General features: G+C 37.3%; 2 protein-coding genes across 3 annotated transcripts; one reads left to right on the top strand and one right to left on the bottom strand.

The window, feature by feature from the left end:
- Positions 1-3,102: 3,102 nt before the first annotated feature.
- On the bottom strand, positions 3,103-4,975 carry LOC107048912 (L-xylulose reductase). The gene is made up of 4 exons (XM_015272358.1): positions 4,872-4,975; positions 3,960-4,389; positions 3,463-3,611; positions 3,103-3,352 (listed from the first exon to the last, which is right to left on the bottom strand). Exons 1-4 carry the CDS (start codon positions 4,921-4,923, stop codon positions 3,249-3,251), a joined length of 735 nt encoding a protein of 244 aa, XP_015127844.1. The 5' UTR covers positions 4,924-4,975; the 3' UTR covers positions 3,103-3,248.
- Positions 4,976-5,600: 625 nt separating this feature from the next.
- Positions 5,601-9,022, top strand: LOC107035492 (ankyrin repeat domain-containing protein 54). 2 transcript variants are annotated; one of them, XM_015252924.2, is made up of 4 exons: positions 5,601-5,718; positions 5,794-6,164; positions 6,844-6,916; positions 7,187-9,022. In XM_015252924.2, the coding sequence occupies exons 2-4, from the start codon at positions 5,871-5,873 to the stop codon at positions 7,912-7,914; spliced, it is 1,095 nt and encodes a 364-aa protein (XP_015108410.1). In that variant the 5' UTR covers positions 5,601-5,718; positions 5,794-5,870; the 3' UTR covers positions 7,915-9,022. The 2 variants fall into 2 exon arrangements, with proteins under 2 accessions (XP_015108410.1, XP_015108409.1); XM_015252923.2 differs by having other exon boundaries at positions 5,601-6,164.
- Positions 9,023-10,895: the final 1,873 nt, after the last annotated feature.

The raw sequence follows: 10,895 nt of genomic DNA, 5'->3' as shown, positions 1-10,895 counted from the left end.
TATGGTTTTTGATTTATTTGAGACGCTTCGAGCATCCCACTTCTTCGAAAATTATTAGTACAGAAGAAAATCCTTCCGGAAACGGCCGTTAGCAATTCGTTAAATGAATAAATAAATGAGTATGTTGGAAGGACTCACCGGCGTTGGATGAAAACAACAGCTCCGTTTTCACCTCTCGTACCGCGTACCTCTGCTGTCACCCACAGGGTTGAATCCTCCCTTCTCCTTGTCCTTTGATGTGCTGCTTTGCGCATCCGGCCGGTGTAATCACAGTTGAATCCTCTCAAATGCACTTTCACTCCCAAAATAATAAATTTTATTTGCACTAATAAGAAGGAATGAACGAAAGAAATTCCCTGAACTATGGAAAATTTGAGACTCTTGGCACATTTCACCAATAATAATTGCATCATACAATGACTTCCCTCCCCCATTATCACTATTTCACCCTTCACTCACGATTTTTTAAATTAAATAGCCCCGAATTCACTCAAAAGAAAAAATACAAAGAACACCCGCGACCTCGAAATCGCGCACTGAACGCCATCTTTTGTATTTATCATCACGTCGACAACGACGGAATTCCCGAGAACACTTTGACACTTTTCACAACCCCACAATCACCACAAAATCCCTCATGTCCATTGACTCCACTAATTCCACACTTTAATCACATTTTTAGTCAATTAAAAAGTCAATAATCACGAGGAGACGTCCAAAACCCTAGTCCCTTGTCCAGAATTACACAGCAGGCGTCATCTTGTCACGTCACAAAGACGTCGGTCACACAGGGACGAGAGATATTTTCCGTGTGACTTTCATATTGTCCTGGCACTTGTAAAGCACCAGGATAATCGCCAATTCAATCATAAAATGGTTGCTGTCCATCGTTATTAATTAACTGTTGCATTGTTCATAATTATTTAGACGATTTTACCCTCATTTCTCCTCAAAAACGCGCCAAATCCTTTGTTCAGCGTTAAACACTGGTCGTCATCTTGAATGTGCGCGGAGAGAGTGCGCGAGGGACTAGAGGTTTTGGTGGTATGAATTATTTTTCAGTCTCCAGTGTTTGTAATTCGCCACACCAATCATTAATTTCATGATAAAGTCATTGTTGGACATGATGAGTAATTAATTGTTGCATTTTTAATTATTATTAAGTTCATTTTACCGTCTTTTTCCGCGAAAATACGTAGAGAAAACGCCAACGTGCCGTTCAGTATCAGAGACTCTCCGCCATCTTGAATATGCGCAGGGAGAATGCGTGAGGGGCCAGAGGTTTTGGTGGTGTGAATTATTTTTCAGCCTTCAGCGCTTGTAATTCGCCACACCGATCGTTAATTTCACGATAAAATCATTGTTGGACGTAATGAGTAATTAATTGCTGCATTTTTAATTATTATTCAGTTCATTTTACCGTCTTTTTCCGCGAAAATACGTAGAGAAAACGCCAACGTGCCGTACAGTATCGGAGACTCTGCGCCATCTTGAATGTGCGCGTAGAGAATGCGCGAGGGACTAGAGGTTTTTGGCGTTGTGAATTAATTTTCTTCATGTCCTTACGTTTGCATTACGCGATAAAAACTATCAATTTCATGTTAAAAACTGTTGTTGGACATTGTGATCCATTAATTACTGCACGATTAATTATTATTCTGTTGATTTTACCCTGTTTCTGCCCGAAAATACACGAGGGAACGCCAAACACGACCAGTCCAGCCGCCATCTTGAAAATAGTCCCGCGCATTGAGACCTCCGAATTCCAATATGGCGACTGGCCTTTCTACTGATTCGGGAGTTTGGCGTTCGCTCTACATGTGTTCGCGGAGAAATAGGGTAAAATCAGCTGAATATTAATTAAAAGTACCATAATTAATTAATCATCACGTTCAAGAATCATTTTATCGTGAAATTAATGAGTGGTATGGCGTATTACAAGCGCTGAAGGCTGAAAAATAATTCACGCCATCAAAACCCCTAGTCCCTCGCGCATTCTCCCTGCGCCTATTCAAGATGGCGGAGAGTCTCCGATACTGAACGGCACGTTGGCGTTTGCTCTACGTATTTTCGCGGAAAAAGACGGTAAAATAAACTGAATAATTATTAAAAATGCAACAATTAATTACTCATCATGTCCAGCAATGATTTTATCATGAAATTAATAGTCGGTGTGGCGAATTATAAACGCTAGAGACTGAAAAATAATTCACACCACCAAAACCTCTAGTCCCTCGCGCATTCTCTCCGCGCATATTCAAGATGACGACCAGTGTTGAACGGTGAACAAAGGATTTGGCGCGTTTTTGAGGAGAAATGAGGGTAAAATCGTCTAAATAATTATGAACAATGCAACAGTTAATTAATAACGAGGGACAACAACCATTTTATGATGGAATTGGCGATTATCCTGGTGTTTTACAAGTGCCAGGACATTATGAAAGGTTCACACGAAAAATATCTCTCGTCCCTGTGTGACCGACGTCTTTGTGACATCACAAGGTGACGCCTGCTGTGTAATTCTGGACAAGGGACTAGGGTTTTGGACATCTCCTCGTGTTTATTGACTTTTTAATTGACTAAAAATGTGATTAAAGTGTGGAATTAGTGGAGACAATGGACATGAGGGATTTTATGGTGATTGTGGGGTTGTGAAAAGTGTCAGTGTTCTCGGGAATTCCGTCGTTGCCGGCGTGATGATAAATACACAAGGTGGCGATCAGTGCGCGATTTCGGGGTCGCGGGTGTTCTTTGTATTTTTTTGTCCGAATCAATTCGGGGGTATTTAATTTAAAAAATCGTGAGTGAAGGGTGAAATAGTGATAATGGGGGGAGGGAAGTCATTGCATGGTGCAATTAATATTTGTGAAATGTGCCAGGGTCTCAAATTTTCTATGGTTCAGCGAATTTCTTTCGTTCATTCCTTCTTATTAGTGCAAATAAAATTTATTATTTTGGGAGTGAAAGTGCATTTGAGAGGATTCAACTGTCATTACACCGGCCAGATGCGCAAAGCAGCACAACAAAGGACAAGGAGAATGGAGGATTCAACCCTGTGGGTGACAGCAGAGGTAGGTGGTACGAGAGGTGAAAACGGAGCTGTTGTTTTCATCCAACGCCGGTGAGTGCTTCCAACATACTTATTTATTTATTCATTTTCATCAATAATTCGAGACAATTGTCACTTGATCTCGAATTATTACATCACTTTGACAATCACTTTTTACCTGGCAAACTCTCAAAAATAATCATGTCGCGAGAAATCCACCATCCACAGGGAGTGCTGTTCCTGTTATCATGCTACTGCGATCACTCAACAAGTAAACAGTTGCGTCTATGACTTCGTCGACCTCTGTAATTAGAGAAAAGCAGGATAACACTCTGTGATATCATTATCACGTAAGAGAGAGTTAATTTTTCTCGATTTATTCATATCTCTGTTGAGTTATATTCAGTGCTTACCAGCAAATCTGCCGAGGGGAATTTTATCAATCAGATCTTTCGCTTTCTTCGGATCCTCCCAACCGAGTTTTCCCATAGCCGTCATAACTACCGTCGGATTCACACTGTTGACTCGAATTTTGTGTGGACCCAGTTCCAATGCCATCGCTCTATAATGAAAAATTGCAAATCAACTGCAATAATCACCTATTCAATCGTTTTTTTCAGTTGTTTTAGGAGAAAATCAGTAGCGAAGCGGTAAAACGGTTTATATCTCAGAATCTAAGGGAGATGGCAAAATTTTTGACATGACCTTTTCTACAGCACTCTATTCGCTCTACAAAAAAGGTCATTACAAAAATTTCGTTATCTTCCTTAGATTCGAAGATATTCCTCAAAAACTCAGATGATAGTTGAGTCGACTTGAACCGTTTTACCGCTTCGCTACTGAAACGTCAACATGGCTCTTCTCAACTGCCTCATCGCCGTTTAAATTGTTTATAAAAATTGTGAATTACTTTGTGAGCATTTCGACAGCTCCCTTGGACGCGCAGTAAACCGCGTGATCCTTGATGGCTGCCTGACTAGCCTGCGAGGAAATGTTGACAATACTTCCTGCGCAATTTCGTTTAATCATGTCTTCAGCGACTATTTGCGAGACATTGAAAATCGCTTTGACGTTCACATCCATCGTGATATCGAAATCCTCCTTCGTCAGTTGTAGAAATGGGGCGAGGGTGGCAACGCCGGCGTTATTGACGACCATATCGATCGGTAAAATGCTCTTCACAGCGGTTCTTGTCGCATCCCAGTCTCTCAGATCCACTGTCAGTGTGATTATCTTGGGGTCCTCGATCTTCAGAGTGTCCAGGAATTTCTTGGTTCGAGATATTGCTATTACCGTGGCTTTGTACTTGGATAGACGCAGCGCAAGATCCCTACCGATTCCTCCAATTCGAAAAAAAATCGTGATGAAAATTTTTTATGATGACTGCATCTAAATTCTAAATTTTGTGAATTGGACCTCCATTTTAGCTATGTTAAAGAATTGAGGAACGTCAATTATTATACATACATTATTAGATTCAATTAGAATTAAAATAGATTTAGAATTTTAAAAAATAGGCGTGTAAATTTTTACAATTTTCAATGATTTTTATTGTCGTTCGGATCTGTTGATTATTCCAGATATTAACTACTAATCACATCCGTACAAATTTTACGTAAATTAATCGCTGAAGATTCCAAGATTTTTATGGTTGAAACTTCAAGAGTAATTTTATAACGGTTCATCATTTTTAACATCGGTTGTGAAGTTTAGTGATCGTATCTCGTTTATTACTGCAATTACTTGCCCGAGGAATTGAAGATTTTATTACAACGAGGAGAACTAGAACCCTAATAATATAATATAGTTGTTTATTACGTACCTTGACCTGCACCAGTGACCAATATCCTCTTCCCCTCGAACGAAATGTTCATTGTTGATGATTATGTAGAGTAAATGCGTTGAATTGATGTTGCCTGCTGGCTGGTGACCCACAGACTGATGTTAGCGATGTTATCTTTACGGTTTTATGAGTGGCTACAATGTCTTCGGAGGGTCTTATATAATATTTTGAATACTCATGCGAGAATATGCAGCTGCATGAGGAAAAAGTTGAAGTAATCGAATGCAACAAGTTGATATTTCGCGCCTCTTATCACGCAATTATCTCCAAAACGGTCAATCCCACAGGAAAATGTCAAAAAACATTTTTTGTTGGAAATTTTCGCGGCAACAAAAAATGTTTTGTGACATTTTTCGCTACAATTATTCGTTTCCAAGATAATTACAAAACATCAAAAACAAAAAAATTCAACTTATGAAGTTTAATCTCATGAACAAGATTATGTTCAATGCCGAATAACTCGGGATCGGCAGAGTGAAATTCAGGGATTTTTTTATTTTGAAGATAGTTTTTCAAGCTTTGGAATGAGCTGTAACTCGTTAGAATCGCGTCATTAAATCAGGAGATATTTAAGATTGAACATGCGCCAGTGATTTCAATTTTTCCGGTGAAGTGTGGAAATTAAATCTCTACTTCACCGGTCTCGCGGACATTTTAATAGAGAAACATTCCGGGAGAGGGCTCTCTTCACAGTTCAAGGTCCTTCACCCAAGTAAAAAAAATTTCCGTCAAGTCCTACATAAACACCAGAAGGTTATGTTTTCACAAAATTCTTCAACCTAATTCACATCATCACTGATTTTCCATTGAAATTCACGAGTCAGAGGTAATTGACGAATTCTACGATCAGAATTGAAGCATTAACTTCGCTTTACCAGTGAAATTCAACCATTTGCTCCAGTGTTTTGTGCCAGAAGTGAAATAAACAGAGCAGGCTCGAAAAATAAGTAAACAAAACGTCTCTGACAAATCGTAAAGATGACGTCGGTGGATTCAGGCGTTGACACTGGCAATGACTCCAATGACAGTGGCCAAGCTGAGGGACAATTGCTGTTCGCACCACCATCCACAAACTCTGTTAAACGAGGAAGAATTGTCGAGGTGAAGAGGAACCCGGAGGATAATGGAAAACAGTTGGAGATTGTGGAGACGAGTAATGAACAAACAACTACACCCACGACAATTCTATGTCTCACCCAGAATTCAAGCCCATTATCTCTTCATTTTGTGAGGAATGGGGATGCACCTGGAGGTGCTCTTGCTCTGGAACGGGTAATTTGATGATTAATTCGTTAATTAGTTAGCTGAGAGAAGTGTGGGAGTATTATTCTTAATTTGATCATGGAGCAGACGAATTTGGTTCACGTTTTTTAAAATTATCTTGGGAATGAGAGACATTGGGAGAAATTATCAGTATATCTTTTTTGTGGGGAATTTAATGGGCTTTCAATAATTTCTTCACGAATTTTCGCGTAGAAGTAGTCGCTATTGAGATAATTTGATATTTAACAAAACGTTAATTGAGTTGTGTACTCATTTTGTTGGGGAAATTTTCGTTTTCTTTTTGTGGATTATCTTGGTAGCGAGTAGTTCTTTGGAAAAATGTCACAAAACCTTTTTTGCAGCTGAGAAAATTTCCCATGAAAATGATTTGTGACATTCTTTCATAGGATCACTTGTTATCAAGATAATCAGGGGATAACATTATCAATATAATTATTGATTCGATGTAGATTCTCATAATTTTTCAAATTATCTTGATCATGAGTTATTTTAAGAGGCATTGACGTAAGGAGATATTTTCTGTAAATAATTTAATTTTTAATAAGCTATAGAAAATTCCTCTTGACCTTTTTCTCGTAGAATTCCTCATCATTGAAATCCTTTTATATTCACTAAAACGTGAATTAACTTGTTCAGTGCTCTAATTTCCCTGATTCTCTTATTACAGACTCTAGAATTTTGTTTACCAGAGCCTGTGCTAAGGGCAGATAGCAAATGGCTCTGTAAAAATAATGTCAAAGGTACGATATACCCTTAAATTCCATTAATCCATACACATGGAATTATCCTGGTAACGAGTGATTTTAGGAGGAAATTTCAAAAACACTTTCTTTAAAATTTCATAACCTACAGCAAATGGTTTTTTATTTGATAAATTTTTCCTGATTGCTCAATTGTCGCGGTAGTGACTCATTTTATCACAAACCTCTGAGACTTTGATGTCTCTTGAAATTTTCTCCCAAGTCCAATAATAAAAATCAAAACCCCATCAATCAGCTGAATTCTTTCAGAACAACTGGGTAGCATAAAATTCCATTCAGAACACCTCGGTGACATAGGATTCCATTCACATAAATTGTGTAATAAGAGCGGAAGGGCATATACTAGAAGCGAAAGGGCATGCAGTACAAGAGAAAGAAGACAAGCTGGAGATCCATTTCAGCGTTCAATGTGGGAAAAACGGATGCGTCTTGCGGCAGCAACCAACAATGTAGAGTTGATAACCAGTCTCCTGGAGAAAGGGGTGTCCCCTAACAATGCTGACGCCCAAGGACGCTCTCCCCTCCACTTGGCGTGCTCCAGTGGCTACACGGACATCGTTAAATTACTACTGGATTATGGGGCTGATCCCAACAGAACTGACACACTGGGAAATACTCCACTGCATCTGGCAGCTGTCACCTCCAAAACATCAGTTGTTGTTCTCTTGTTGAAGGCTGGAACCAATGTATTGTCCTTTGATCGTCATGGGTACAATCCCCTTCAGCTCGCTCAAACGAAACTACGAATGCTCCAGAATTCCAAGAGCTCGGAAATCAGCCAAGTTAAGGAGGAAGTTCACAAAGTTGTGGAGATGCTTCTCGCTTATCTCCAACAGCAGAAGGACGTTGGCGTACAAATCGAGGCTCTGAGCTCTTTCTGCTCAAGACTCTCTTTGTCAAACACCACTGACCAGGTGCAGGACGATGTCAAGGACCTTCTCGCAAGCATTGATTCACTCAGTTTGAGTAATAACTGAAGATTCTTCGTTAATTTTTCATTGTTTTTTGTGGGAGCGAGTGGAAGTCTCTGTCATTAAATCAACAGTTGGAGAACATTCCATTGGAGAAATCAACCCTCATACGTAATTTTATATATTTTTTTGCATTAAAAATATATTAAAATGATTTTTTCATTCATTTCAACGATTTTTTGATCGAATTATTCATTCATATTCTTAAATTTTTCATTTTCTTTGAGACATTCTGGCGATATTTTATGGGTCTCCCCTAAATTTGTTCGCTCATGGCGACTTCCATACAACGTCTCCTTAGTTTTTCAATGAGAAAAATGAAAAAATAGGATCAGAAAATGTTGAGATCTTGTCAATTGCATCTCATGTCAGGAGTGATGAATAAAGGAGGTTTTTTGTAGATCTAAATGATAAAAAGAGTTATTTTGAAAAGGAGATTGCATTAGTGATGGAGTGATAGAATATTTTCTCTCAAATGTTGAATTATTTCATTGAATTTAATGGTTTTGGTGAGAAATGTCGAGACACCATCCTCTTAAAACATATTCTTCATAGAATGACATTTTGTCCGGAACCACTCATCACTGACACAAATACATGATTAGTAACAACTATTAAATTATCTAATTGATTTGATCAACAAAATGTCGACACTAATTTTTTGCAAGTGAGGAAGTTTCTTACAAAAAACTTTTCTAGACGAATTTGTAATGAAAAAAAAATTATATTCAACTTTTAACGTTCTATTGCTTCATTACTGCATCCACATCAATCTCGTTTTTATATAATTATCATTATATATTAATATTAATATTATTATTTGAATTGTGGACTATCGTTTCTGCCGAATGAACTGCTGTGATTGTCTAACGAGCAATAACATTTTCCCCCTGTGAGATACATCGCCATGATTGCTCCATTGTTTCAAATACTTATCATTTCTTATTCGAGGTTTATCAGCATTGTAAATATCCAGTGTAATTGAATTGGCATCAGCTATAATGCAGTGAGTCAGTAGATGAGTGGTCTATCTGTTCCTCTCCGATAATTATAGCTGATAAAATTATATATGCGTATGTGTGCAGCTATTGCCTGTAGTTTTTATACTCGTGAAATACACGGATTAAATGAAACAAGTGGCTTATAAATTCAAATTCATTTAATACGTTTATCATCATTACTGGGACGGCTAATCAGAATTCTGAATATTCAAAAAAACGTGGAAAATGGGAAAGGAACCATTCAGTTCTGTAGGGAAGTGGTGAAAATTCCGAGAGAGTAAAACGATTTTTCACCTGTTTTTTTGAATATTTTTTCAAGGAAGAGATCAAGGGAAAAATGTCAAGGGACTTTTTTCTGCCTAACTCGCACGCCTCTAATCAAGTTTTTTTAATTTCGGTGATTATTTTGAGGGCACGTGGATTTAGAAGTAATTCTCACGTGAATTTTTTGGAAAGGTTTCTAGAGAAATTCCACCCTTCAATTCCGAGATATTCAACAACAACTGGAGGGGAATTTGTTTTTCAAGAAATAAAAAATTCGGTTGTGTTTTGGAATTTTTCAAAAAATTCCAATGCTGCAATTTTCAATATTCTTCTTCTATCGTTTTTTGAAAATATTTTTTGAAGGAAGAGGTTTAGAGAAAAATATCAAGAGACTTTTCTCTACCAAACTCTCGCGTCTCTTATCAAGTTTGAGAATTTCGGCGATTATTTTGAGAGCATGTAGATTTAGACGGAATTCTCATGTGAATTTTTTGGAAAGGTTTCTAGAGAAATTCCGCCCTTTAATTCCGAGATATTCAACAAAAAGTGCAGGGGAATTTGTTTTTCAAGAAATAATAAATTCGGTTGAGTGTTTTGGAATTTTTCAATAATTTCCACTGCCACCCTTCAATTCCAAGATATTCAACAACAACTGGAGGGGAATTTGTTTTTCTAGGAATGAAATTTCGGTTGAGTGTTTTGGAATTTTCCCAAAATTTCCAATATTGCAATTTCCGCTATTCTCCTTCTATCCATTGAATTCGTTTTAATATTCTCATCTTCCAAAAACAATTAGGGAACTTTATTCAAGAAAGAAAATTCCCCAAGCCTGGGATAACTTAGGTGTCAAAAGCTGACAGAATGAGTTATCCCAGGTTTTTTTCCTCATTTTTTATACAAAATTTTGAATTTTTCTTGTTTACATTTTTTTGGCGTTTCATAGAGAAATAATAAGTTTTTGCCTTAACAATGCAACTATTGCCTATAGTTTTTGTACTCATAACATGCAGGAATTAAATCAAACAAGTGATTTATAAATTCAACTTTATTTAATACTTTTATCATCATTACTGGGACGGCTAATCACAATTCTGAATATCCAAAAAAAACCATGGAAAATATCGAAGAAACAATTCAGTTCGGTAGGGAAGTGGTGAATAACGAGAGAGTAAAACGATGTTTTCAACATTTTTTTTTTCTTGCAAATATTTTTTCTTAGAAGGAAGAGGTTTGGAGGAATATGACGTGGAACTTTTTTCGCAGAGAACTTCCCGAAAGTCATTCACCACCTACTATATTCATCGCGCATAAACAAAATGAAGCGTTTTGTAATTCCCTAGTAATTGCTCATAGAAATCGCGGGTTCTAAAAAATATTCAACAGTAATTTGTCAATGTATTTTCTCATTTTTAACTGGAAAGAACATCTCCGATCAAAATTAACGAGACCTAGGCCAGTAATTCAGTTGGAGAGTGGGAAAACAATCAATTTCTGGTTTTAAAAAATTTTAATTTCAAATTAATTCTCTGATTTAAAGTCAATTAATTAATTAACTTCAAATTTTAAGAAATTAACTAAAAATTTGATCCAATTTTTCGTGAATATCTCGATAGCCAAGCCATGTGTGTACATTTTCCTCAAGACCTTTTCTATAGCTCTGTGAATTCTCTACAAAAAAGTTTCTACAAAATTTTGTCCATCTCCCTTAGATAGGGAGGTATT

Source organism: Diachasma alloeum, unplaced genomic scaffold (assembly GCF_001412515.2).
Source record: "Diachasma alloeum isolate Michigan unplaced genomic scaffold, Dall2.0 Dall_scaffold_00198, whole genome shotgun sequence".
NCBI lineage: Eukaryota > Metazoa > Arthropoda > Insecta > Hymenoptera > Braconidae > Diachasma > Diachasma alloeum.
This window is presented reverse-complemented; position numbering and strand designations above follow the sequence as displayed.

Excerpts from the sequence above, each read along its gene's own strand:
- LOC107048912 (XM_015272358.1), bottom strand. The coding sequence starts at position 4,923 with ATGAACATTTCGTTCGAGGGGAAGAGGATATTGGTCACTGGTGCAGGT. Across the intron at positions 4,390-4,871 it reads GGTCACTGGTGCAGGTCAAG|GAATCGGTAGGGATCTTGCG; the intron begins GTACGTAATAAA and ends TTCGAATTGGAG. Across the intron at positions 3,353-3,462 it reads TCCCCTCGGCAGATTTGCTG|AGGTCGACGAAGTCATAGAC; the intron begins GTAAGCACTGAA and ends CTCTAATTACAG.
- LOC107035492 (XM_015252924.2), top strand. The coding sequence starts at position 5,871 with ATGACGTCGGTGGATTCAGGCGTTGACACTGGCAATGACTCCAATGAC. Across the intron at positions 6,165-6,843 it reads GTGCTCTTGCTCTGGAACGG|ACTCTAGAATTTTGTTTACC; the intron begins GTAATTTGATGA and ends CTCTTATTACAG. Across the intron at positions 6,917-7,186 it reads CTGTAAAAATAATGTCAAAG|AACAACTGGGTAGCATAAAA; the intron begins GTACGATATACC and ends GAATTCTTTCAG.